This window comes from Panthera leo, chromosome A3 (genome assembly GCF_018350215.1).
Source record: "Panthera leo isolate Ple1 chromosome A3, P.leo_Ple1_pat1.1, whole genome shotgun sequence".
Lineage (NCBI taxonomy): Eukaryota > Metazoa > Chordata > Mammalia > Carnivora > Felidae > Panthera > Panthera leo.
The window spans coordinates 90,478,447-90,504,373 of NC_056681.1; the positions used below are offsets into that span (position 1 = coordinate 90,478,447).

The 25,927-nt window shown below is 50.6% G+C and overlaps 3 protein-coding genes across 8 annotated transcripts; 1 reads left to right on the plus strand and 2 right to left on the minus strand.

Moving 5' to 3' along the window:
• Positions 1-675: 675 nt before the first annotated feature.
• AUP1 (AUP1 lipid droplet regulating VLDL assembly factor) lies at positions 676-3,735 on the minus strand. Its single transcript, XM_042932800.1, is given in 13 exon segments — positions 676-857; positions 967-1,085; positions 1,271-1,386; positions 1,499-1,618; positions 1,750-1,852; positions 1,954-2,020; positions 2,274-2,347; positions 2,443-2,515; positions 2,753-2,937; positions 3,136-3,286; positions 3,366-3,503; positions 3,585-3,679; positions 3,682-3,735. Coding segments are annotated over 13 exon segments (1,317 nt in total). The 5' UTR covers positions 3,721-3,735; the 3' UTR covers positions 676-820.
• Positions 3,736-3,941: 206 nt separating this feature from the next.
• On the plus strand, positions 3,942-7,206 carry HTRA2 (HtrA serine peptidase 2). Its single transcript, XM_042932799.1, is given in 9 exon segments — positions 3,942-4,513; positions 4,614-4,818; positions 4,908-5,055; positions 5,058-5,101; positions 5,342-5,374; positions 5,609-5,714; positions 5,894-5,963; positions 6,645-6,740; positions 6,848-7,206. Coding segments are annotated over 9 exon segments (1,374 nt in total). The 5' UTR covers positions 3,942-4,007; the 3' UTR covers positions 7,014-7,206.
• Positions 7,162-25,699, minus strand: LOXL3 (lysyl oxidase like 3). Of its 6 annotated transcripts, none has more exons than XM_042932790.1 (16): positions 23,875-25,699; positions 21,905-22,068; positions 21,033-21,247; positions 13,491-13,547; positions 12,799-12,858; positions 10,411-10,630; positions 9,988-10,168; positions 9,689-9,843; positions 9,280-9,447; positions 8,980-9,142; positions 8,531-8,774; positions 8,323-8,438; positions 8,107-8,243; positions 7,899-8,010; positions 7,640-7,714; positions 7,162-7,537 (listed from the first exon to the last, which is right to left on the minus strand). In XM_042932790.1, the coding sequence occupies exons 1-15, from the start codon at positions 24,848-24,850 to the stop codon at positions 7,641-7,643; spliced, it is 3,042 nt and encodes a 1,013-aa protein (XP_042788724.1). In that variant the 5' UTR covers positions 24,851-25,699; the 3' UTR covers positions 7,162-7,537; position 7,640. The 6 variants fall into 6 exon arrangements, with proteins under 6 accessions (XP_042788724.1, XP_042788726.1, XP_042788725.1 ...); XM_042932792.1 differs by having other exon boundaries at positions 7,162-7,714; positions 23,875-24,199; positions 25,598-25,688; XM_042932791.1 differs by lacking the exons at positions 12,799-12,858; positions 13,491-13,547 and having other exon boundaries at positions 7,162-7,714.
• Positions 25,700-25,927: the final 228 nt, after the last annotated feature.

Genomic DNA, 25,927 nt, shown 5'->3' on the forward strand with positions numbered 1-25,927 from the left:
AAATCCTGTGACTAACATAGGGGGCCTCCAGGGCAGCAGGAATTGTGGTATCCTGTGGGAAGGCTCCGAGAGGAAAAGGATAAAGAATAAGAAGAAGGGGACAAGAATTGAGGGGGGGGGGGGTGCGGCAACAGGGCCACAAGGATCCTGGATTCAAACCTGCTTGCAGCTCTGAGACGTGTCAGGATGGCAGCCAGTTCTGGACCCACCCAGCCAGTCACCACCAACCCAGACCAGAGTGAAGTACAAAGGTAAATTCCGGCTCCACCCTGGGGCTGGGCTTAAATGGGAACCCTAGACTGGTTTTGGGGTGGGGCCATTTGCTCCACCTTATTTAACCTGTCAGAAGCCTATAAGGAAAACAGGTTCCAGACACCACACTGAGCATGTGTACTCTACGATGTATATTGTACTTGTTAGTGAAAGGCATCTTGGGACTTGAAGTTTTGCAAGCTGTTTCTTCACAAAGCTGAGCTGAACACCCAAGCTAGGGTCCAGTGGCTGCTGGTCTTTCGTTCAGTTATACTTCCTTAATATCACTCATCTCTTGACACGAAGAGGTGATTTCAACCACCTCCCACAAACCCACAAGGAGGCTCTCACCCATGTTCTTCCCCAACCAAGGAAAAAGGAACCTGCTCAGTAGGTTTTTGAGACCCATAGAGGCAACAGATATACCTTGAGTGAAAACCCTGAATTTAATGTGGTTTTGGGGGGAGCCCCATCCCTCCCTTTTTACCACCCACCCTTCCAGCCTGTTGTAAGTTGGGTGAGGGCTGCCCCCAGTCTCCGTCCTGCGGCTCTGGGTGCCATCCTGTGCTCAGTCAGCCTCCTGGGCCTGTCTCTCTGTGAATCTCCTGTGAGACATAGAAAGAAGACATTGTGTGGGCTTTGTTATATTGGCCCTATAATTACCACTTTTCTCCAACCTGCCCCTTCCTGCCCACTGTCCTCTAAGCCCCTCACCTTCTCGCGTATTCATACAGTGCCTGCTTGCGCTCCTGTAGGCTCTCCTGCCGGGCCCAGGAGGACTTGGCAAATGTGAGGGCTGTGGGCTGAGGGGTCACCAGGCCAGAGCTGGGGAACTGAGGTGATCACAATGTCAGAGGGCTTGCGAAGTCATCATCATTAAACACGCATCGAATGCCTACTTTGCAAGAGAGGCACTGTGCTAGGGTCTCAGGATCAAAAAAGAGATATCAAGGAAAGGGAGTATGAAGACTGCCCCGACCCACCCAAGTCCTGTACCTAACCATTTCCTGGGTCTCACCTTGGGAGCGGAGGCTGTGGAAAGGGACTGGGTCCCTTCAGTGATATCTTCAGGCATGAACGCTACAGCTCCCTCAAGCAGATTAGTGATGGTCAAGTCTACACAGCCAGTCCTGGCTGGGGAGAGAGGAAGAAAGAAGGGAGTCTGTTTCCCTGCTCTACTTCTCCCCTCACCACCCACTTTTTCTCTCTGTGCCTGTCTCCTGTGTGAGGCTACCCTTTCCCATACCCAGGTCTCTCTGGATGACGCCCAGTGGCACATGGGGTAAAACCTCCTTGACTCTCTGAGCCAGAGTTGCCAGCTGCACATCAGGAGAAGGGCCAGGGGAGGGAGGGAAAGAAGACTGGGCTGCAAAAAAGAAATCCGAAACATGGTGAGTGGAGAACTGGGAGGAAGGAGAGGCTGACTAGCAAGGAATAGGAAGGAAATCACAATAGGCTGTAAAACCCCAAAAAACTTTGTGTACAGAGACCATATACCTGACTGAGGGCGCAATCTGGGGTGTCTTTGTCGTTTCATGTGTTCTGCTTTGTCTGCTGGAGTTAGTCGTGTCCCTGTCTGGCCCAATTCTTTGGCCAACAGCTAGGGAGAATTGGAAGGTTGAAAGTGTTAAGGCTGCAAGACTTTCACCTTCTAGTCTTAAGGAAAAACCCCACCTCCACCCTGCCTGTGTACCCTACCACCTGTTGTACACGGAGGGCAAACTCCTCATTCCCCTCCCCTAGCTGGCGATGAATAGGACGGAGCCATCTGCAAAAAATAAAAAAATAAAAAAATCCAGGACCATGTTGAGTGCACCTGGGGTACAGTCTGTCACCCTCTCCCCATTTTGATATTTCGTTTCATGGAACAGTTGTGATTAGGGTGGGGAGATAGTAAACACTTTGTATTGCCTCTGTGATAGAATCTTGATACTAAAAGATCTGCAAAAGGACAAGAAGAGGCAGCCTCTTCAACGAAGAGGTGAGCTTCTCCCAGCACCAAAAAAGAAGACAGTTAATACCTTACTTGATACACGGTGAAAGGGACGAAAAGTGACCACAGCAGTTCTGAGACCCAGGAGGCATCGGACACGGTCTGAAGGAAGGGCATGAAGGGAGGTCTAAGCCTCGGCCAGGAATGGGAAATTTGCCCTCCAAGCCCCAGAGATTCCCTGTCCAACACACACTCACCACAGAGACTAGGGGTCTCTGGACTCTCAGGGTAAGAGGTTGTACCACATCCTGAATAGAAAATGGCCAGGAACTAGAAGAGGGAAGAGAAAGTAGGATGGGATTCTAGCCAGCCTTACTTAGAACAGAAAACTGTCAAACTGTACAAGTAGATAAGTGAGGAATAAAGAGATAGAGGGGGAAAGAACTGAAAGTGAACAGAAAGGAAATCAACTAGGATGGAGAGGGCAGGGATGAAAACTGTGAAAACTCAAGGGCCCCCAAGCCTGACCACCTACCCAGCTGGAGACCCATACCTGTGCTCACCCACCTGAAGCGCAGCAGCCCCTCCCGGCCGTTGGTGGCCTCTTCCTCAGGGAATAGCAGCAGAGGGGTTGGGGGAAGCCTCGTGGAAGCACAGAATCTCTTGAGTGACTCCACCAACTCCCCCCGCCCATCCATCTCCATGAAGCCCCGAGACCAGCATACAAAGCTTGGGGGACTATTGAGTAGAGGCTAGAAATGGAAAAAAGAGAAAGCAAAAAAGGAATATTGAGAAGTGAGAAAAACTGACATATGGGGTAGAGAAGCGGGATTAGGGGTAAGATTCAGTATTTCGTGGTCCCCAAGGAAAACCTGGGAGGGCAAAGGGGAGCCTTGGGCTGGGCCCCAGGTAACCGACCCGTGGCACTCTCGGCTTCGCCCCCCACTCACGGTGCTACAGCTGGTGAGCAGATTGACTATGTTGTGGTCGAAAGGTGTCACGTGGTTGGAAATGAGGACCCTGACGCGGTGATCCCGGAGTCCCGAGTCCTCCTGCCGGGCTACGAGCCCCAGCACCGCACACATGGTCCGCACCACGAACCTGAGGACGCAGGCAGTGGTGACTTCACGGCCTCGGGCCGGGCCCAGCCCTGACCCTCCCGGAATCCCTGGGTTGTTACCTGCGAAGGACGCTGTCTGGCAGAGCGCAGCTGACCAGGAAGACGTGGATCCCAAGAAAGAGCCGCAGGACGAGGAGGCAGAACCCGACGGGAGCGTAGAGCAGCAGCGCGAGGAGCAGGAAGCCGTCACCCGGGAGCCTGGGGGCGAGAGGCGGGGTGATCGGGCGCCGAAGGCCGTAGTGGATGCGGGAGCCGACCTCTTCCCGCCAGGGCTCTTACCGGTGCGAGTCAAACAGCCGCTCCGGCCCCAGCGCCTGGGAAGGCTCCATCGCTGCTGCTTTAGGGCTGTTCGACCACGGCCGCCATCTTCGCGCCCCGCCGCAGGGGCTCCTGGGAAGGTGGAGTCTTCGGGCATCCGCCCAGGGTGCCGGCACCCGAAATCTTGAGGCGCCCCGGAAGGGCTAGCGGTCCCAGCATGCCTCGCGGGCCCTTGGGCCACCTCAGAACTCGCGTCCCGCGGGGACCACAATTCCCAGCATTCACGGGGCGGAGGCGGAGTCGGCCTCCCGGAATCCTGGGTCCCGGCGTGCACTTCTGAAGGACTTCAGGTACCGGCGTGCTCCGCGTCCCGCTGTCCGCCAGCTCGCGTCCAGGGCACCGCCTCTGTGTAGGGCGGGCGAAGAGGCAGCCGAGGCGGAGCTGATGGCTGCACTGAGGGCGGGGCGGGGTGCAGGCTGGAACCTCTGGGGATGGCGGGCTTTGGGGGGGGTTCCCTGGGGGAAGGGGCCCCTGTTGACCCCTGACCTCCGGGCCTTGCTGACGTCAGGAACTCCTGACCCTCGGGCCCGAGTGACTTATGGGACCCCCAGTCTCTGGGCCCGGTTGTCTGGGGGGGTCCCTGAACCACGGACGTGTCTGACGTCGGGGACTTCGGATTCCAGAGCACGGCTGACTGCAGGGTCCCCGGATCTCAAGACCCGGGAGGTCTCAGAGACTCCTGGAACCCGTCCGCGCATATGGCTGGCGGTAGCGCTGGGCGCTGGGGGGGCAGTGCTGTTGTTATTGTGGGGCGGGGGTCGGGGTCCTCCAGCGGTCCTCGCCTCGGTCCTTGGCTCACCGCCCACCTCTCCCCGGAGCCAGTACAACTTCATCGCAGACGTGGTGGAGAAGACAGCACCTGCCGTGGTTTATATCGAGATCTTGGGCCGGTAACGGTGGGGAAGGGCAGGAGGCACCCAGCCGCGGGCTAAGGAGCGGGCGAGCTAGGTGTCTGAGTCTCCTCACATCCTTGCTTTACCCCCGTCCTAGGCACCCTTTCTCCGGCCGCGAAGTCCCTATCTCGAATGGCTCAGGATTCGTGGTGGCTGCCGACGGGCTCATCGTAACGAACGCTCATGTGGTGGCTGATCGGCGCCGAGTCCGTGTGAGGCTGCTTAGCGGCGACACGTATGAGGCCATGGTCACAGCTGTGGATCCTGTGGCAGACATTGCCACGCTGAGGATTCAGACTAAGGTGGGGGTCTAGGCAGGCCGGGTCTGGTTGGGACTGTGAATTTGCTCACATATCTAGACGACAGGTCTCTTATTCCCATTCTCTCTTAGGAACCTCTCCCCACCCTACCCCTGGGACGCTCAGCCGATGTCCGGCAAGGAGAGTTTGTTGTTGCCATGGGAAGTCCCTTTGCACTGCAGAACACGATCACTTCTGGCATTGTCAGCTCTGCTCAGCGTCCAGCCAGAGACCTGGGCCTCCCCAAACCAATGTGGAATACATCCAGACTGATGCAGCTATTGATGTGCGTCCTGATATGAGAAAAATGGCAAACTAGGTTGGGGGTTGGGGGAAAGGCTGTGTGGGGCAGGAACCAACTGTGATAGATGGTGGACGAGTTTATATACAGAGGTTGGGCTGCACATATGTGGCCACTGTGGCTGGGCTGGGAAAAGAGAGAATTTGGAGAAAGTGCCTACATCCTGGTTATGCCCCCAGGCATAGAGTCCCTGGATCTCTTCCATATTTTGTCCTTGTCCTGCAGTTTGGAAACTCTGGAGGTCCTCTGGTTAACCTGGTGAGTGGGACATCCTTCTTTCCAAGAATCCCTGCTCCAGGTCAGTGTGAGAAGGGGTGTGTGTTCCCTAATTCAACGATGTTTGGTCAAGTTTCTGAGCAGTCTCCTGTTGGTTATCTCCCAAAATCCAACCAGATCTCCCCAACTCCCCAATACTTCCTGCTACTCTTGTTCAGGTATCTCCATCTCCTACTATTTATTTGGGCTAGGGAATAGTGGGCTCTATCCCTGCAGGATGGGGAGGTGATCGGAGTGAATACCATGAAGGTCACAGCTGGAATCTCCTTTGCTATCCCTTCTGATCGCCTTCGAGAGTTTCTGCATCGTGGGGAAAAGAAGAGTGAGCCTGGCTTAGGGGGAAAGGGATTCCTTTAAGTGGTGGGAAGGGCATTCATTGGGCCTTGCTGGAGAAGGGGGAGGGGTGAAGTGTGGGGAGGGGGATGGTGGGGGTCTGTTGGGAGGAAAGGGAGGGGAGGGAAGGATGTAGCCGAATGAGGCTCCTTTGTCCCTCCATCACAGATTCCTGGTTTGGAATCAGTGGGTCCCAGCGCCGCTACATTGGGGTGATGATGCTGACCCTGACTCCCAGGTATGAACTTTAAAAGTAGTGACCTGTAGGACTACCAGTGTACTCAATGGTGGGCAACTAGCATCTCTGTTGAGCTTTGTTACCAATTTTATCTTTATCTAAGATGAGTTGCCTCATACGTGGAGCTATCAGAAGAGCTGTCCTCTCTCATCATATTGACTTTCTCACTCCAATCCATTTTGCACACCTGCTACCAGATTGATTTCATCCTGCTGCTGCTTTAAAAACTTCAGTCCATTAACCTGGTGTTCAGGGGCCATTTGCCATTTGTCTCCAGTTTGGCCTTCCAGACCTGGCTTCTTCCATGAATATACTCTGTTTCAGCCAACCTGATTTCCTACTCTCATGTTTTTATTTATGTTATTCTTGCTTTATATGGTTAAATACCAGAACCATGCTTCTACACCCAAGTTAAGTTCTACTCTCTCCTTAAAGCTTCCCTTAGAATTCTAGAATGACATTAGTGTTATTTAGTAGTGTGTGTCATTTGGAATTAGTTACTTTTTACATACATGTCCTACTTCCTAACTTCGACAAGGCAGAAAGTGAATTGCCTTTGTATCTGGAGTATCTAGTGCATGCCCTTGTCTATACAATTGTCAGTGTGTTGATGAGAGATTTGAGGTGAACCCAAGGGAGAGTGCCTTGGTGTGGTTAACAGGGTGATCTATGTCCTTTCAGCATCCTTGCTGAACTACAGCTTCGAGAACCAAGCTTCCCTGATGTTCAGCATGGTGTGCTCATCCATAAAGTCATCCTGGACTCCCCTGCCCACCGGTGAGGGAGAGACTGCATTGTGAGGTGGGGATGGGTGAAGCGTGCATGTGCCCTTGAACTGGGCTGTCTAGTCCCTCCTTTCTCTCTCTGTCCATCTTTCACCATAGGGCTGGTCTACGGCCGGGTGATGTGATCTTGGCCATTGGGGAGCAGCTGGTACAAAATGCTGAAGATATTTATGAAGCTGTTCGAACCCAATCCCAGCTGGCAGTGCGCATCCGGCGGGGACCAGAAACATTGACCTTATATGTGACCCCTGAAGTCACAGAATGAGTGGGTCAGCAGGACTCTGAGGCTCCTGCTCTGATTTCCACCTTGCTTTCCTGGCCTAGGCTCTGAGGGTACCTGGACAGAGGATTAAATGAACCAGTGGGGGGCAGGTCCCTCCAACCACCAGCACCAATCCCTGGGCTCTGAGGAATCACACAAATGCTTTTTATATAAAATAAAATTATACCTAGCATCATGTTATAGTCAAAAATAAGGGCGGGGCGGGGGGGTACTGATCTTTTTCCCCATGAAGAGGCTAGAGGTAAAGCTGTATTCCCCCTGAACTGAGGAGAGATACTGGAGCTGACCATTCTGACCTCCCTATTTGAGAAAATGAGCTCCTGCTGTCTTGTTCTGGGCAGTCAATCAGGTGCTGCTCTTTGTAGTGTGCTTCACTCAGTGCTGGGCCTGGGAGCAAAAATTCCCCATGCTTGGCCACAGATCCGGCAGCTGGCGTAGGAAGGAGGGCAATAACTTCGTTTTGATGTTTCCACATCCATAGCACACACTGGATGAGCATGGCCGGCCTGCTGACATCAGGGGTTCCTTGGTAAGCTCCTGAGGTAATGGCAGCCTCACACCCCTGCCGTTAGGGGCCAGTGGTGGTTTTCAGAGGAGGGTGGCAGCACCTTAGATGACCTGGTTGCTGGTCTGGCCAGGGTAGCGCTCAAACCTCCTGTTGGCCTCTTCACTGAAGGCATCACCTGCAAGGTGAATGGGCAGTTTAGGCAGGGAAATGGACCCACTGTGGGGAAGGGTGAGTAGAAGCGGAGAGGCTGGGAGATCCAGAGGAGGGTGGGAAGATATAGAACTGACTTTGGGAGAAGAGAATGAAGGCCTTTCCTTCCCATCCCCCAGTCTCTTTGGGCTGCTCTTCCCATCAAATACCAATGTGGCAGTTGTGCACCCAGATGCGATGTCCATCATATTTGCAGTTACACTTCATTGCGTTGTTGGTGAAGTCACTTTCTGCTACTTCAAAATTGGGGTTGATGACCACCTGTGAGTGGGAGAAAGTCAATTTGACCAGTTGCAGTCTTCAAATCTTTAACAAACACTCCTCCCACTTGCCAGCTGGATCTCAGGCCCCAGGCACCTGCAGAATGTAGTTTCCTGGCTTCACATCTGTGATGTCAATCCACTGGCAGTCGATGTCATGCCGGTAAAGATCCCAGCAACCCACGGTAATGCCCTGCTCTCCAAAGTTAGCACACTCATACCTCTTGGAGACATCTGAGAGGGATTGGCATATGTCAGTGTGAGGCAAGGCTGTGGGATGGAGATACCGGAGTCTGTTCTAGGCCCAACTCACCCTCCTGACATTCGGTGTCTTCTAGACAGAAACTAGCTTTGTGGCCCTCAGCCACCTTGGTGCCATTGGGGGTCAGGATATCATAGTGAGTGAAGATGTCCATACTGTGGTAATGCCTGTGGGGACAAGGGAACCCCTGTTTTCGTCCCTGCCCCCAGCAGGCTTGCCCCATCTCCAGTGACCTTGCCCTTCTACTTGACCCTCTCACCCATGACACTCGTGCCACACCCAGGAGTGGCGCCCGGCCTTGGGCCTGAAGTCAGCTCGTCCCAGGTTGTGGATCTGGGAGGAGAACCGGAGCAGACGCCTGTGGCCATAAGGCCAGTTGGCTGAGCGGGCTGAGCGGGCCAGGCAGTTCTCTTCTGCAGCACAGTACAGCATGTGTAGGGGCCGGTCCTCGATGTAGGCGGTCTCCTGCACCAGTGCTGAGTGCAGCAGCAGGTCTGATGCAGCTGCACATGGAAGGGAGCAGAGTGTTGGAAGTCACTGCTGAGGGGTGGAGACAGATGGGGGTGCTTCTGCTTCCCTGTAGAGTGTGAGAGGCTGCTTCTTCATAGGGAAGGAGCACCCCCTCCAGATTATGGCTCTCTTTTTCCCTCAAAGGGGGTGGCCCAGAGCTTCCCTTCCCTGGCTTGCATCACCTTATCCTTCACTCACTCTCGGAACAGATGACTCCAGCAGTGAAGCGGGTTCCTGTTCTCTTGCAGGCAATGTGGGTGCCATGATGAGCACACTGGTCCAGGGACAGCTCAGACCCTGTGCAGCGCACTCCACTCATCACCACCTCTGTTATATTCCCTGAGTCCCAGTACCAGGTCTCCTGGGGACATATGTTGGTGTTTCTGTGAGACCCCCACCATCCAGCCTCTTGGTCCAAGGGACTCATTTCCATAGTCCTCTGCCCCAAACACAGGCTTTGGAGGCAATCGTGTTGATTTCCCTTTCCTTCCCACTCACCTGCAGGCCATGGTTGGCATAGCCCAGTCCAAGTTGCCTACAGGCCACCATGGCCTCCAGTGTCCCCCAGTCATCCCCACAGATGAGCCCCCAGCGAAGGGACCCAGGTCCCCCTATTTGCACCTCCACTCGCCCCTCGTGTTGGCTGCGGCCCCCACTGAGTCGGATCTGTAGTGACACAATGGAAGTTCCGGGTAAGCTTTTGGGGAGGGGTAGTGGGAGCCTGTAACAGGTATGTGGCTGAAGGGTGATTCAGAGGCACATAAAGGCTAGCAAGTGGGGGCATCAGGTGGGAGTTGTAGGATGGCAGGGGCCTGGGACAGTGGGCTGGGAAGCTGTCAGGCTGCAGATCATGACCAGGACTGGATAGGATGCGAGATTTCCGGACTAAACCGGGAAGATAACTGACCTTGGTCTCTACCCCAGTGTAGGGCAGGTTGCATCGGACTCCAGCATCTTGGCTATGGGAACAGTCTTCGGCTGTGATGTTCTTGTGGGGGCACTTCCAGAGGGAGGGTTCCTGTCCAGAGCATCGAACCTCGCTTAAGTGGATGGCACCCATGCCTAGGGTCAGAGGTCAAAGATCAGGAGGTTATAACTGGACCTTCATTGTCTGCCCAGGGGTCTCCTTCCCAAGGACCATACACCACCCCCCGGGAGAGTGTGTACCTCCTCCTTCCCTCTTCCTCCCATTTTCATCCCCCTCACCCTGCCCCATGCGGGCACCACTCAGAGCCTCTCGAGCACTCCCGAAGCCCAGCTCCCGACACACCACGCTGGCTGCCTGCAGGTCCCACTTGCGGTCACAGATTGTGCCCCATGTGCTGGCCTTCAGGACTTCTACCCGGCCCTCTCCAGGGTGGGCCCCACCCTTTAGACGCACTCGGGTCTATAGAGGAGAGAGATGTGCCCAAAGCAGTGAATGGAAACATCAGCACAGAGAGGGCTAAGTAGACCTGGGTGATAAAGGAGATTCTGGTGGGAGGGAGGGGGTGGTCTCAGGTCTGTGGCCCACCCCCTGAGAGGTTCCTCTCTGTCCTCAAAGGTCAGGGCTGTGCTAAGTCAGGGGCTGGCTAGGCTAAGGGGTTCTCCACCTGGGGTGGGGAAGGTTATAGTCACTGTCTCACACACCTCCCCCTGAGGCTTCGACTGTTGTTGCTTCCTCTGGCCACTGGATGCTGCGTAGAGAGGGCCTGGCACACAGCTCACCACCGCAGGGGCCCCCCCAGGGCACCTGGTGGTGTCATTGGCACGATAGAACTCCAAAGAGCAGAGGGAGAGGTGGGCCTCCGTGCCCACGCACGCCACCCCATGCAGACCAAAGGAGTGTTGCTGCCGCTGGGCCAGCAGCCTGGGGGGACAGGAGTGGGGTGCAGTAGGGTAAAACAATGCTCCTGCCTCTTTGCCGACAACCCTCCTCCCCTCCATGCCTCCACCATCCCCCAACCTTTCATGACCATTTTATCCCTTCTTCTTCCCTTCTTTTCTGCTGTTTCCCTCCTTAGAGACAAAGGGAATGGCAAGTTTCCAGGCTGAAAGAGCCCAGATTACCCAGATAGGAGGGTCCTTGGGGACCTGCAGCCAAAGACCACTATGGGCAGACAGTTAGTCTTGACTTGCCTGACAGAAACCTTGCTCCAAATGGCTTCAGGCTGCTGGCCCTAAGGAAGGCTGAGGCTGAGGCTGCCGTGCAAAGAGAGTGAGAAGCCAGGACTGCCCAGCTGGAAGAGATGGGCAGGAGGGAGTAGCTGACACAAACAGGAAGCCTGAAGAACCAGCGTGAGCACATCCTTCTGTTATGCTGAGGCTGAAATAACTGAATGAGTCAGGATGCAAAGGACTGAGTAAATCTTGGGTCTAAATGGCTTCTCAGAGGCTAGAGGGTCTTCCAGGCCAGAGTATGATGGGTAGTTATGAGAAGATTATACCAGAAGGTGGACATAGGGAAGGACTGGGGCTGGCACATGTGGGAATGAAGATGTACAAATGCAAGACAGACAAAAGTTAGTCCATATGACCAGAGAAGGAGAGAATATGCACAACAGAATGGTAGCGGTCTCTCCAGACCTGAGCTGGACTTTAATGAGGTAGTCCATGCTTCTGCAATTTAAACATAACAGAAAGAATGTTCTGTAGCCACCCAAGCATGGAAATGGGACTAAACTAGAGATGTTAAACCTTGGAAACCCTTCAGAGAGATGCCTTGAGAGAAGGAGGGAACTGGTGTATTCACACCAACGGAGTAAGAGATGGCAGTGAGGCGTGTGGTGAGAGCAGTGCCCAGAGAGGAGGACTGCTATTGGTGGTATGGGCCTGTGAGGCTGGCTTGGCAATGAACTAATTCAGTAATGTGCCCATCACTTGATGTCAGAGGAAGAAAGGTTATGATGACTCAAAGTCATTGCCTAGGAAGATGCAGAGCGGAGGAAACATAAGCACAACAGACACGCCTGGAGACTTTACAGAATACCTTTGGAAGCTCAGGATCAGTGGATTCTGAAGCTGAAACAGATCAGGTAGTCTCCCAAAGTCCTGTTTTGCTGAAATAAAAGTCAAAGAGGCCACCACAGGAAAAAGATCTTGCTCTTCTAAACTCCCTCCTCCCATTTCCCCACAAGGAACACAGTAAAAGCAGCACTGTGCCCTTGAATTTGGTGTTCAGGGAAGGCCAGAGCATGGCTATGTTGGGCACAGATGACCCTTAGCTAGAAGGTACTACAAGAGTACTCTCAAATTCCAAGCTCCTCTGAAGCCACCACAAGGAGGAGCTGGAGAAGGAGGGCCACCAGGGAACCACTGGGTGATCCCAGAATGTGCAGAAGAGAGGAGGGGACAGAAGAAAGGGATGAATCCTCTGTGTCTCAGCCACTGCTGAAGAAGTTATCAAGGAGACTTCTCATGTGCAAATGGCCTTTGGAAGCCTAGTGAGAGGTAATCAGTGGGGTTGGAAGCTTTCTACTCCCTTCGGTTCTGAAGGACCCCCACAAGGAAAATTATGGAACTGGGAGCCTAATTGTGTCAACTGGGCCAGAGACACAGGGGTTATAATCTGAACTCATCCCTGGCAAAGTTTCCAGAGGGGATCCTGAGTCTTACCTCCAAGCTGGTAGCACCTATTTTTAAAAAATAAAGTTAAGATGGGAACATTGATCACTTAGGCAAACTTAACTTCTTGGGGGAGAGGCAAGGATGGCATCTGAAGGAGAAAGTGCTAGAGTATCTGCTAGAATTCACTGGGAGAAGATAAACAAGCCTGTGGAACAGGAGTTCAGTGGATGAACTTCTATCAAGACTTTCAAAAATCCTGTGATAAGCATAATTCCCCAGAAACGAGGATAAGGCCCAGCATCACTTTATGTTTCAGTGACTCATCTGGAAGGTGGTTTCTAATAGCTACTGCCACCCCTCCACCTCTAGGTGGGGGCCTCTTAGACCCCTTCCTGACCACAGCTCAATTGCCCTGACTCATCATCACTCTGCACTCTCCCTCTCCTCACACCCAGCCTGAACTTCATTTACCTCTTGATTGATCCCCTGCCCACTCGGGGTTTGGGTTTGACTTTAAGCTTGGTGATTGGTCTGAAAAAAGGAGAAAGAAGTTAGTGGAGGTAGTGGTTAGGTATGTGGCCCAGGAAAGGTAGAGGGTTTTGTTTTCTGTTTTTTTTTTTTCCTGTTTCCGGGAAGGACACTTTATGCAGAGTGTGGGAAGGAGTAAAGTGAAGGGGGCCAGGTATTCCACACACTGATGGCTGCACACCACTGAACTCTACTTTAGGAACTCCTGTTGCACTCTGAATTCAACCACAGTGGTGAAAAATCTAGTCAGTCCAGGGGGTGACGGGAGAAGGGGATACAAGGTAAAAGGAGGAGAGAGAATGGGAATGTGGGTGAACTGAATTAAGGGGGGTAGGAAGCATGCAGGTGGTTGAGGCTGGAGTCCAAGCTATTTGGGGGAAGCATAAAGATGAGAAGGCTTCTCCTCAGCCATTCCTACATTATTTCCTCTTTGTGCACCCTAGGGTCAAAGCTTGCCCATCCCCATGCCTGCCTCCCCTTCCCTTCCCTACCTCCCCTGGAATGGCCATTGTGCAGTTACATCCCTAATTCATCAACTTGGGTTCCGGGATGGACATGGATAGGCTGCCTTCCATCCATCCACCTCCTGGGGCCTCAGGGGCGAGCAGGAGGTCCCGGGGCTCTTGCCCCATTACCTTCCAAGGGGCTTGGGGCGTCGGGCCGAGGCTTTGGCCGCTCGCTTCCTCAACTTTCTGTGAGGATAAGACAATAGCAGAGTCAAAATCAGTCTAGAACCAAGTGGGAAAGGCTGGTGCAGCCAGGGGCAAACTTCTTTTCCAACAGGAAAATTGGAAAGTCAACAAGATGTTATAACATCAGATACTCCCGAGGCTTTACCCTTCACAGCTGTCTGGCCTCGCGCGCACATAACCACACTGATGAACAGTAGTGAAATTCATGGACTCAGGCTGATAGAGCCCCTGTACCAGCACGCACAGAAATTACACTAGGGTAGTGAGTAATGGGGACTAGGGGCGATATCAGGGTTGATCTGAACCTCAGGGGAGGTCTATGGGGAAGTGTATAAGTAGAAGGATGTTAGGATTGTTAAGATCGCCAGACTGACCCGGCAAGGAGAGAGAACTGGTCTGGTCATAGGGAGGCTGACTGTCTTTTATTCTTGGATGCTCTTTGACTTCTGGCATTTCCATGTCTGAGGCCAGTGAATTAGGACCAAGCACCAAGGCTGGATGTCCAAGGACAGTAACTTGATTTGACTGGGGAGCATGAAGCCAGGCGCTTTAGGATGACAGCATCCTTCCTGCCCAAATTAAATCCCATATGCTTTAGTCATTTACAAACCAAGCTCAGCTCCCAAACTTACGTCCAGAGAAATAAGTTCTAAAACTTTATTTCTTTTTAATTGGCCTAAATATTTGACCTATTTTATTTTTCAAGAGGTTGGCTTAAGTCTAAGGTCTGGAAACTAGGTCTGTTTCTCCTCTCATTCTCCTTTTGATTTCAAAGACTTTTTTTGCCCCCTCTTCGTTCTGTCCAACTATGTATAGATGAATGCAGGTTTTGTCTGTCTGTTCTTCTAAGTTTATGAGACTCCCTGTTATCATCTTAGTTATTCTTTCTTTAAACACGTTCCTACTCTTGTTTCTCCTGAGGAGTCATATCTGGACATAGTATACTGTGTGCAGATGCACTGGATGTTAATAAACAGATTTGAAACAGCTCTGAAGTTGCTTGGTATTTCCTGCCCTGGCTTCTTCCTGAGGATGGATTTAGTTGGTCTTTTTGCCAAAATATCCAGTGTCCAACATTCCTTGGAAAGAGTGCACAATAAGTCTCAGGTCCCTTTCCTGAGACATTACTAAGAGTTTAGTACCTTTCATCATATAAGTATAGGGTGAAACTTTTTCTCCAAATGTCTTTTTCTCAGATATGTCTAAAATGAAATGTATTTTATGTTTTCTTTCAAGATTACCTTGATCCTCCAACTAGTACTCAGAAAAATGTAGTATTATCTAGGGATGCCTGGGTGGCTCAGTTAAGTGTCAAACTCCTGATTTTGGCTTAGGTTATGATCCCATGGTTCGTGGGATCAAGTCCCACGCTGTCAGCATGGAGTCTGCTTGAGATTTTCTCTCTCCCCCTCTCTCTCTCTCTGCCCCTCCTCCCCTCGCATACATGCTTTCATGCTCTCCCTCTCTCTCTCTCTTAAAATACATAAGCATAAAAAATGTAGTATTATCTAGATTTTAGAAGTACCTCTTCTCTATTTATAAGGTTTTATATTATACATCATATGGTACATATGATTTTACATATATATATATATATATATATATATATATATATATATATATATAAAATAAAGTACAATATAGATTATATTAAGGATCTGGTACTTATTTAATACTAGTACTGACACTTGTTTTGATTTACACTTGCACGTTCACAAATGTGCTTGTTTCCCCTTACAATTTGTTCCTTCAACCATCAAACATAAAAACCTACCCGCGTCAGCATCACCTTTTCTTATCCACCCATCTCTCGCCTCCAAGACCACTCCCCCAAAAGGTTTCTGAATTCCATCCTTTAGGATCTTTTTTCTCCTAAATTGAGAGGTCGAATACAATCTCTCCTCAACTGATTCATTTTAAACCTGTTCTGATCTCTCCGACACACACGCACATATACACACCCTCCACCCCATATCTCCCTTCCTCTTCATAGAAAAAATTGTCAAGAGTCGTCAGTGCTCCACTTCTATATCTTATCTCTTACCACTCATTCCTTAACCCACTCCTTTCTGGTTTTCCCCATCACTCTGCGAGAATAGATCCAGTAGACAGCTTCAGTTTTCATCATGTTCCCCTTTTGGTAGCATCTCACACTGCTGTTCTGTCCTTCTCTTCCTCCTTGGCTGTCCTAACACTATGAGTCTGGTTTGATTCCTCATTCCGGTTGCTCTCTCTTGGTCTTCTTTGCATGTTCCTCCTCTAGCTAGTCACTTACATTTTTGGAGCCCTAAGCCATTCTTCTCACTCCACATCCTCTCTTTATATGTTCCCATTTACACCTAACCTGGTATAGTCCATTGCCTTTTTTTTTTTTAATTTTTAAAGTTTATTTTGAGAGAAAGAGAGAGTGTCAGCAGGGTAGGGGCAGAGAGAGAGGGGAGAGAGTATCCCAAGCAGGCTCCATGCTGTCAGCACAGAGCCCAATGGGCGGCTCAAACTCACAAACCACAAGATCATGACCTGAGCTGAAACCAAGAGTCAGATGCTCAACCAACTGAGCCTCCCGGGCGCCCCTGCCTTCTTAATGTTTCTAAAATGTAATATAGGTGCAAAAAATAAACCTGTAATTCTTTCAGCAAAATCCACCCTAGAAACCTAGGAGTCAACTTGATACTTCTCGTCTTTGGTTCCCAAAGTCAGTACAGAACCAAGTCATGTCAGTATTACTTCCTAAACATCTCTTCAATCCACTCACTCTTGTTCTTCTCCACACCATTCTCAGAAATGCAGAGTGGTTTTTTGGGGGCCACAAACCTGATCATGTCCTCTTACAGCCCTGCTCATGAAAACACTTCAGTCGCTTCCCATTGCTTTTAGCATAAAGACCCAAATCCTTAGTGTAGCCTGTGAGGTCTTCCATGATCTCTCAGCACCTCTGTGTTCTCAGCACCTTGCACAGTGCTTTGCAAATAGCAGGAGTTCAGTAAATAGCTTTCAGCGCTTAAGCTCTTAGAACCTCAATTTCTTTGCCTGCAAAAGGGCAGTAAATGGTTCAATTATCTCTACATTCTTTTACTCTTCTAAAATTCTACAGCTTTCACGTGTTGTAGGGAAGAACTATAAAACCAAGCTGAAAAATGATAAACGCACCTCATTCTGATTTTCTCATTCCTTAAATCTTACTGGCTTCCTCTAAAAGCCAGCAGATGTATCTTCTTTCTCTATGGAAGGTGGAGTTCTTTATAAATGATCTTATCTATCCTTTATGATTGTACCACCCATGAGAATGCTCCCTCTGTGTGATTTGGCCGTGAAAGGAAGCCTATCTCATATCTCCATCACAGAACTCTCAGGACTCTTGCAACCTCTCTCCTCACTAAGAATGGTCTCTGTTCTTAGTATGTGTCCTTCTCCAGCCTTCATATCCTAGACTCAGTAGCAGATTCCAAGATGTACACAAATATTCCTGATCTCTGAAAATTACTTCAGGCCATGCATACCTATAGGTAATTCCTGGGTCTCAAACATCCCAAGGATGGCTCACTTCTAAAGCTAGTTCATATTAACTTGAAGCCCAGAGATGCCTGTTGGCTTGCACCATCCTTCTCTCAAGCAGCTTCAGGATCATTTCAGGTGTCTCTCCCTTCTTTTCTATTATCAGTCATCCTTCAGCTATTCATTCCTCCTTCTCTTTGTTGTCACCCTCCTAATCAGCTTCGTTTTTATAACAAGCTTCTAACTGGCCTTATGGCATCTAGAACCTCCTCCTCCAATTCACTACTATCAGGTAAACTTTAAAAACACTGGTCTTATTTTATCATTGTCCCATACAAATACTTTTATTTTTAATTTTTCCATAAGATAAAGATCAAACTCTCCAATCTGGCATCAAAAAGTTCCATTTTCTGGCTTTTATGCATTCAGATCTTCCTTCCATTATTTCTCAGCACAATTTTCTACTCTAGTCAACTGTCTTTTCAAAAATATCCTAGTCACTGTCAAATTTGTCAGGGTCAGCAATGACTCTGTTTTGCTAAATCCAGCATTTGTGTTTCAGTCCTTGTGCTTTTAGACCCACCAGCAGCACCAACTCAGGTGATGGCGCTCTTCGTCTCCTCCTTGAAGCGCTTTATTTGGCTTATAGGCCGCCATGCTCTGCCTGGTCTTCTTTCTACCTCACCTTGCTGTTTGCATTTCACTTTATCTTCCTGACATAACATTTAAGCTCTCTGTTCAGTCCTTGGACCTCTTTTTTCCTGTTTACATTCACTCCCTTGGTGATGTCCAGTTTTAGGACTTAAAATATGTTTATTCAGCAACTCTAGAGTCATATATCCAAAAATTAAACAGGTCCAAAACCAAGTTCTTGGTATACAACACCCCTCCCCCCAATCCTCACACAACACATGCTCCGCCCATTGTCTTCCTTATCAAGTAAGGCCATCTCCATACTTAGCTCAGGCTCAAAACCTTGGGGTGAACCTTAATTGCTCTCCTCTCCCACCACATTAAATCCATCAGCAAATCCTGTTGCCTCTACCTCAACCATACACAGAATTTTATAATTTTTCATCTCTTTCACTGGTCACCATCACCCTCACTTTCTGTACTTGGTTTTCAGGAGACAATAACCTCCTAACTAATTTCTCTGCCTCCTTGATTCTACTGTATCCCTCACAGTCTATTCTTTATATATATACATATATATAAAATGTTAATGTTTATTATTTTTTGAAAGAGAGAGAGAATGAACAGGGGAGGAGCAGAGAGATAGGGAGACAGAATCAGACGCAGGCTCCAGATGCAGGCTCCAGGCTCTGAGCTGTCAGCACAGAGCCCAACACAGGGCTTGAACTCACAGATGGTGAGATCATGACCTGATCTGAAGTCGGATGGTTAACTGACTGAGCCACCCAGGTGCCCTCCTCACAGTCTATTCTTAAAGCAGCCAAAATAATACTTCAAAAATGGAAGTCAGATGTCACGCCTCTGTTCAAAACCTCATCTCCCACAGAGTATACACCAGTCCTCCCAAATGGCCCTATGCAATCAGGCTTCCTATTCTTTCCCTATCCCCTCTTATATCACCTTTCCTATCATTTTCTCTCTTGTTCACTCAGCTGCAGCCCCAGTGGCCTCCAGGAGCATGACTCTTCTCCCCTCCCTCCCCCTGACCCCTAGGATCTTTTCATTTTTATCATTCCTCTTCCTGTCAACGCTTGTCTAGATTTCTACAGGTTGTGTCCTCACCTCCCTTAAATCTTTTCCCAAATGATGCCTTTTCAAAGAGGCCTTCCCTGATGGCTCTTTTTAAAATTGCAATCTCACTTTTACTTCCTAACTCCTTCCCTGCTTTATTTTTATTCATTACACTCTTTGCCATCCTTGCATTTTGAAATTTTACTATTTTCTGATTCTTCACTAGTCCATGAGATCAGGGATTTTTGTCTGTTTTGTTTACTGTTGAATCCCTAGTGTCTACAACAGTAGACAATATATAAATACTGACCAAATGAATCTCTTCACCTTTGTTCATGCTATTGTCTTCACTTGAAATCCCTGCTTTTTAAATTGTATAAATCTTTCAGAACCTGATGTTGGGGTCAGGCAAAGTAAAGAAAAAGCACAGAGAAAGAAGTATAGCTCCAAGACAGATAATAGCAAAGGAGCACAGCACACAGCTGTTTTAAAACAGTTTGAGTCTCCAGACCAGATGAAGTATATTCCTTGGGGCTGAAAGAACTTTCAGGTGTGTCTGAGAGCCAAGGCAACGAAAATCTGAGCAAGTATGGAAAAGACTAGAGGTTGGACAATGTATTTACTTTCAAAAAGAAGAAAAAGGATTCCTTAATCTAAAGAATAATATTTTAAAATAAGTTATTAAATGGAAAGTTTGTGAACAGTGGGGAAAAAATATGGAGATGCTTAGAGACCCAGAAGGATTTCAGTAAAAGTTAGCTCAAACCACCATGATTTCCTTTTTTGATAAGCTTTCTAAATTGGAAGGCTGGAAAATGGCCATGAACATAATATATCTAGATTTTAAGGAAGACTAACAAAATCTCCCACGATTTCATTATAGATAAAATGGTGAAATGCTGGCTACATCATTGTAGTGTTCAGTTTGTTCCCAATTAGTGGGGAAAAAAACATTTCACAAGTAATGAGTAAAGACTTGATGAGTAAGGAAGGGTTAGACTTTGGTTTTGAACATTTCAATAATTTTAACAGTCACTCTGATGAAGCCAGAAGACCTAGCTATCCTGTATATCTTCCAGAGGAGGCTGGGAGGGATGATAAATGGAAAATAATGTCAAGATTCAAGATAATCTCATGGGTTCACTGTGGCTTTTAAGTGGTTTTTAAATGATGTATCAAACTAACTTAATAGAATAAACTTAACATAGATTTAGGTTCAAATAGGCTTTTCTATTAGTATCAAGGATAAAGGAAGATCTGAATTGGTTTTAGATGATTACTAGTTCAATATGAACGGTGGGATGTTTCCTCAACAGAAAGGCATACAAAATCTGGGCATGCTCTACTCAAAGTTGAGCATTTCTACTGTACCCTGCTCTAATCAGACGATATCTGACGTTGTGTGCCCAGTGGAAGCTGACCTAGATGTCAAGAGGTCTTTCTGCAAAACTCAACTAAGGAAGAGCTGAGAGGAAAAAAAAAAAGTATTTCAGCCTGCAAAATAGATTAGAGTGACTGTAAAGATTTCCAAATTCCTCTAAACGACCACATATGATGCTCCAGGGTTGCGAGGCACGGTAAGCACAGAGCAGTTTACCAGTGTGATTCGTTACCCTGGTAGCCAGTGCGTACCCCAGGGCTCCAGGTGGAGAGGGTCGGGCGCCTCGGCCAAAGGATATTCTGGAAGACTTGCCTAGGAGTGCCAGGGGCTCCCGCACTCACGGACGCGCCTCGAGGATGGCCGCGACCGAGGGGCAGGCCTCACCTCTCCGGGAGCACCCCCAACCCTCAAGGTTTGGCCCTCTGGCAGGGACTCCCGCGCCCAGCCCGGCGCTGGACACACCCAAGCACCGCCTCCGCAGGGCGCGGCCGCGCGCTCCTTGAACTCGGACGTCGGGCCCCGGAGCCGCGCCCGCGCCGTAACCGTACCCGCCCGCGACACAGCCGGCCGCTGGGCGTGGCCTCGCCAGGCTCGGCGCGCGCCCCGGGGAGCCGGGACTCTGCCTGCCAACCGAGGGCGTCACGGGTGCGGACGCGCGACCGGCCGCCACTCGCCCCGCCCCGGTTGCGGACCTCAGAGAGCCGGAGCCTCGCTTGCCCCACTTCGGACCCGCCCTGAGGAGCCCTTCATAGTTCCACAGGGTTTCTCAACTCTCCAGTTTCGAAAGGGCCTCCATAGTTCCCCACTGTTCCTGAGCCCCGGACCCTCTCAGAGGTCAAGACACCGCTTCCTAGCGAGCACCCCTCCATCCCAGTCTGTTCCCTCCAGCGCCCACGCCCCTTCACCTGTAGAAGGCCGTGTTAACCCTCTTTTCGCTAGGGAAGCCCAGCATCCCGCAGACCACGTGGCTGTTATGGGCGCTCCAGCCTTTGTCACACACTTGCGACCAGCCGTCGGGAAGCCTGACTTCGACCAGTCCCTCGGTCACTGGCAGAGGCCGCCTGCCCCTCCCCACGGCGGGCCGAAGTCGCACTTCTTCCACTTGCAGGTGCTGTTCTACCTGGGGAGGGGACCACAGGCAGAGGACGGAGTCTCAGCGACTTTTATTTGTCCTGCCACCCTTAAGGAACCCTGATCAGCGTGCTTGCCATGAAGACAGTGGCTAGCAGGGGCTGACACAGGTCTGAGAGGCACTCCTGCTCTCTGTGGCGAACTGACTTTCCTGCAACCACGGGAGTGGAAGGACATGTCCTGCTCTGAGAGGCGATTAAGGGTGCGGAGCAAACTGAGGAAGGAGCAGCTAAGGCGGCCCACGAGGGAGAAGTTCACAGAGGAAGTGGCACTGAAGGAAGAAGTAGGAGAGAATAAGAAGGGAAATGTTCCAGGAGAGCAGGAACCTCTGAGGAGAGGGAGAGCAAGGGATGTCCTGGGGACCAGGGATGAAGTTGGAGAGGCGCCTGCCAGGTTTAGTGACGTGAATGCTAATGTGAAAACAACCCTGGGCTTTAATATGCCTAGGAGCATTATCATTTGTCCCCCACCCCCTCAGCCTCACACCGACCCAAATGATCCCATGGGGCATATAGGATCCCCTACCTTTTAGCATCCCCTCTAACCACATATAACCACCCCACAGCCCTCTCTGGCCATCCTGGTGTGTGTGTGTGTGTGTGTGTGTGTGTGTGTGTGTGTGTGTGTGTGTGTACAAACTGCAGACCTCAATGACATTAGAATCCGAGAAGCCGGGGAGGCGCTGGTCCTTGCAGATGACTCCAGCATCCTCATCATGGGTACAGTCACTGTTCCCCCAGCCCCGGGAGGCACACTCGGTCACACTCTGCTCAGTCCCACTGCAGCTCAGGTTGTCCAGCCAGATGCGGCCTGTGGAGGGAGAGATGAGGGAATAGAGAGGCTTGTGGAGGCAGGATGGAGGAGAAGGGTAAGTGGTGAGGATTTGGGGGAGAGCGACCATGGAGGCCTCACACCTGGCCTGATGATCCCATTTTTCTGGTTAGATAATGGGATGTGAAAGAGGAGACCCTGGAAGGGAATAGGAAAGGGAGCACAGGATTGATGGAGGGTCAGTTGTGATCGGGGGATACTCAAGAATTTGGTAGGGTGAATAAAAAACCAAGAGTCAACACTGAAATTCTGATCAGTCCTGACCTATTCAATGATAGCTACAATTAATCAAGTATGTGTTGTGTGTTAGGCACTCTGCCATGTATGTATATACATGATTATTCTTAGAACAGAGCTGCCAGAGGTGTTATCACCATTTTACATAAAGAAATTGGGGTGACCACACAGCCAATACATGGGGGCTTAAGGGTTTGAGCCATTTGTGAGACTTGGAAATCTAAGATCCTTTCCTCTCAGCTTCACTTTCTCCCATGCGTCTTCCCTGTGTTACTACATTGCCCCCTTGTTTTCCTCTCTGCCTGGACCATCCTGAAATGAGTATTGCTGACTTCTCAGAGTTGGGATGGATTCAATTCCCCCCAGAGGCCATGGGATTCCTCCCAATGTGACTGTCCCAACCAATGGCAGGGACCTATCATGCATACCCTGACAGGCCTTTCCCAGCTTCTGCTGGGATAACTACTTCCTGCCCCACCAGGCCACTGAACCATCACAAAGTCCTTGTGACTCTCTATGACTATCCCCCAAGGTCTGATTCAGTCCTTCGATGCCATCCAGGCAGCTAAATGACTGTCAGCTAAATGACTGTCCTTATATTTGGAGACAACCTTCATGCAATTGCTACCCAAAGCTTTTAGTTTCCATACCAAACATCCCTGGTTTCTTCAGCTATTCCCTCTTGAAACTTGACTTCCAGTCTTTCACATCTGGGCAGCTCTCCTCTGAAAGTATTTCCATTTTCTACTCTCTCTTTTTTTTTAAAAGTAGGCTCCATGCCCAGCATGGAGCCCAACACAGGGCTTGAACTCATGACCCTGAGAGCAAGACCTGAGCTGAGATTAAGAGTTGGGCACTTGACCAACTGAGCCACCCAAGAGCCCCTCTACTGTCGCTCTTTAAATGTGGCAACTACAAGTGACGCTTTATTCCAGAAGTGGTCCAGCCAGTAGGAAGTGGGGGATTAGCTGCAGACTGCACCAGCTTCTGTCCATCAGTCCCATTGTGGGCTCCTACAATGTAAGCATCCTCAGGTCTCAGAATTCCTCCTAAGCCCCTACTAGCCACACTCATTCTTGTCTTAAGAGTTTATACTTGTTCTTAGTTCCAGCTTGTTGGTTTCAGCTCTTGCCTATAATCTGATTTGGTCAGCTGCAGTATCTGTGATCCTTTCTGGCTTTGGGATATCCAGACATCATTTATCTGTTCTCAGCTTTTCATCAAACCAACTGTACTTTAACTGTACAGAGCTCACCTGTATCAGGGCTGTCCTTGCATGTAGCAAGGTAGAATCATACTTCTGCAGAAAAAAGGAACTTAGAGATCATGTAGTCATTTTGCACCTAGGGCCTCTGAAGTTCAGAGAAGGCACTGACCAGCTTAAGGTCACACAGTTCTGGGAAGCAACTGTGTTGATTGGTTTGTCAGCCATGGGTTTACTTGACACTGGCTGTTTTTGGTGTCCTGGGTCCCTGTGCCTGTGCCATCCTGGTGTTCCCTCTCCCTGCATTTAGACAATACCTAGGCCATGCATGGAGCATTGCTTACCTGTTCCAGGGCCATATTTGGCACTGTGGGTCCAGCCTGTGGCCTCTGTGAAGCCCAGCTCTCGGCAGAGGATGTGGGCAGCCTGAAGCGTGAAGTCGTCATCGCAGATGGTGCCCCACTCGCCAGCTCTCTGTATCTCCACTCGGCCCTCAAAGGGCTTCCTGGGGAAGCCAGCCAGCCGGAACCGCAGCCCCTGGCTCCCAGCCCTCTTCTCAGGGGCCGTGGATGGGGATGGAGATCCCAGGCATGAGCTGCACAGCAGACAGAGCAGCAGCCCCCATGGGCTCCGCTGCCAGATACTGACAGGTCGCATGGCAGGGAAGGCCTGGGTGCCCCAGAGAGAGAGTGTGTAAGAGAAATCACAGATGAAGTCAGGCCTGGGTTCCAGAGAGAGGTCGTGAGAGGAAGAGAGACACTGAATAAGGACAGAGACAGAGATGGTGGGAGAGAAAGACAGGGACCCATGGACTAAATGAGAAAGAAACAAACTAAACAAGAGCAGAAACACAGTGAGAGAGGTGAAGACTAGGGAGGGAGGCGAGAGACAGAGACCCAGAGATAGGCTCTCCCTCCCTTTTGTAAAGAGTAAAACTGTCCCCATCAGTTGTTCTGTCTCACAACGTCCTTTCCTAGTTCTGTCATTGGCACCTCCATCACCCCCACCCATTGGTCTAAGAGACCCAGAGATCAAAAGATAGTGATTAGAGACCAAGGGCAGAGAATGGTCCAGAGAAAGAGATAAGACTGAGCAAGAGGGAGACCCAGACAGGATGTAAGAGGAAGGAAGCTGTGGGAACAAAGCGGGAGCAAACAGAAAGAGACAGCAGAGAGAGACAGTGTGGAAGATGGATAGAAGGTGATTGTGAGAGAGCCAAGTACACAGAGCAATGGAGAGACATGGGCAACAGGTGAGGAGAGGGACTGGCAGGAGCCAACGAGGGGCAACAGGCGGCAGGAAGGACCCAGATGATTCCATTCAGCCATTCGGACAGAGGACAGACAGCTACTGATTGTGGAGAGAAGCAGGCAAGGGGGGTTAGGAGACCCTCAGATCTTAGTTAGGTTCCTGAATGGGAGCCAAGCCCAGAGTCCTGTCTGGGCAGATCCCAAGGCAGAGAGGGCAGAGACCAGAACACATGGAGAACCCCCTGCACACCCTACCCAGCACACAGGCTCTCACATGCCCTGCAGGTTCAAGGGGCCCAGGAGGGCCAGGCCTCAAGCTGAGAGGGGTGTGGGGTGGGGTTGTCCAGACCTCCTGCCAACACTGCCATGGCTGTCACTGGGCAACGGGAGCCCAGGGCGCCAATCGCCAATCGGCTCCTCAGCCAAGGCCTTTCCTCTGTCTGGGGCTGAGAACAGCCCCTCTCCAGCAAGAGGCCCCCCGAACATGCTTCCCCCCACTCAGACAAACAACACAACAGGAAAGCTTTGTTCTGGGGACATTCTGGCTTGGGGTCCCAGGGGTAGGGCCTCACAGAGGAGCCCCCAGCCTTAGGGCCCTCGCGGCTGCCCTATTTGGAACATCCTGCAGCCCCCCACCCGCCAAATATCTGCCTCCTCTCTCCACTCTCCTTGTGTCTCACTCTTCTTTAACAATGATAAAACCCTCAGTGGGTTGGGTTCCCCTCGACCCTAACCCGCATCACCCCTTTTCGTGGTCCCTCCACCATCCTCCCATCCGAAACGCTCCTTCCTCCCGCGGCGGCGTGACTCCCCCTACCTTGGCTGAGCGGGGACCTAGGGGCTGGGAGAAGAGTCCAGGTCCTGGAGATCAGTCCTAGGACTTCCCCAAAAAAGTGCTCGGCCAGGGGAGACTGGACCCCCCCCCTCTTTCCCCCCTCTCCTTTCGTCCCTCCCATGTCCCCTTGAGCCCTCCCACATTCCGCCCTCTCCCTCGATTCCTCCCAGGCCAGTTCCCTCCTCTTCTCCTTTTGGTCCTCCCCTCCCCCGTGGAGCTGGCCGCAGCCGCTCCACCTCCCTCCGCCCCCCACCGCCGACCCTCCCGGCCTGCTCAATGAAGCTTTCTTTTCCCGCGGGTTGGAGGCCGGGC

What these genes read in the sequence shown, in the direction of transcription:
- LOXL3 (XM_042932790.1), bottom strand. Translation starts at nt 24,850, where the DNA reads ATGGAATCATCTGGGTCCTTCCTGCCGCCTGTTGCCCCTCGTTGGCTC. An exon ending in GTGTGGCACGAGTGTCATGG is followed by an intron (nt 8,439 to 8,530) that starts GTGAGAGGGTCA and finishes TTGTCCCCACAG; the next exon opens with GCATTACCACAGTATGGACA. An exon ending in AGACACCGAATGTCAGGAGG is followed by an intron (nt 8,244 to 8,322) that starts GTGAGTTGGGCC and finishes AATCCCTCTCAG; the next exon opens with ATGTCTCCAAGAGGTATGAG.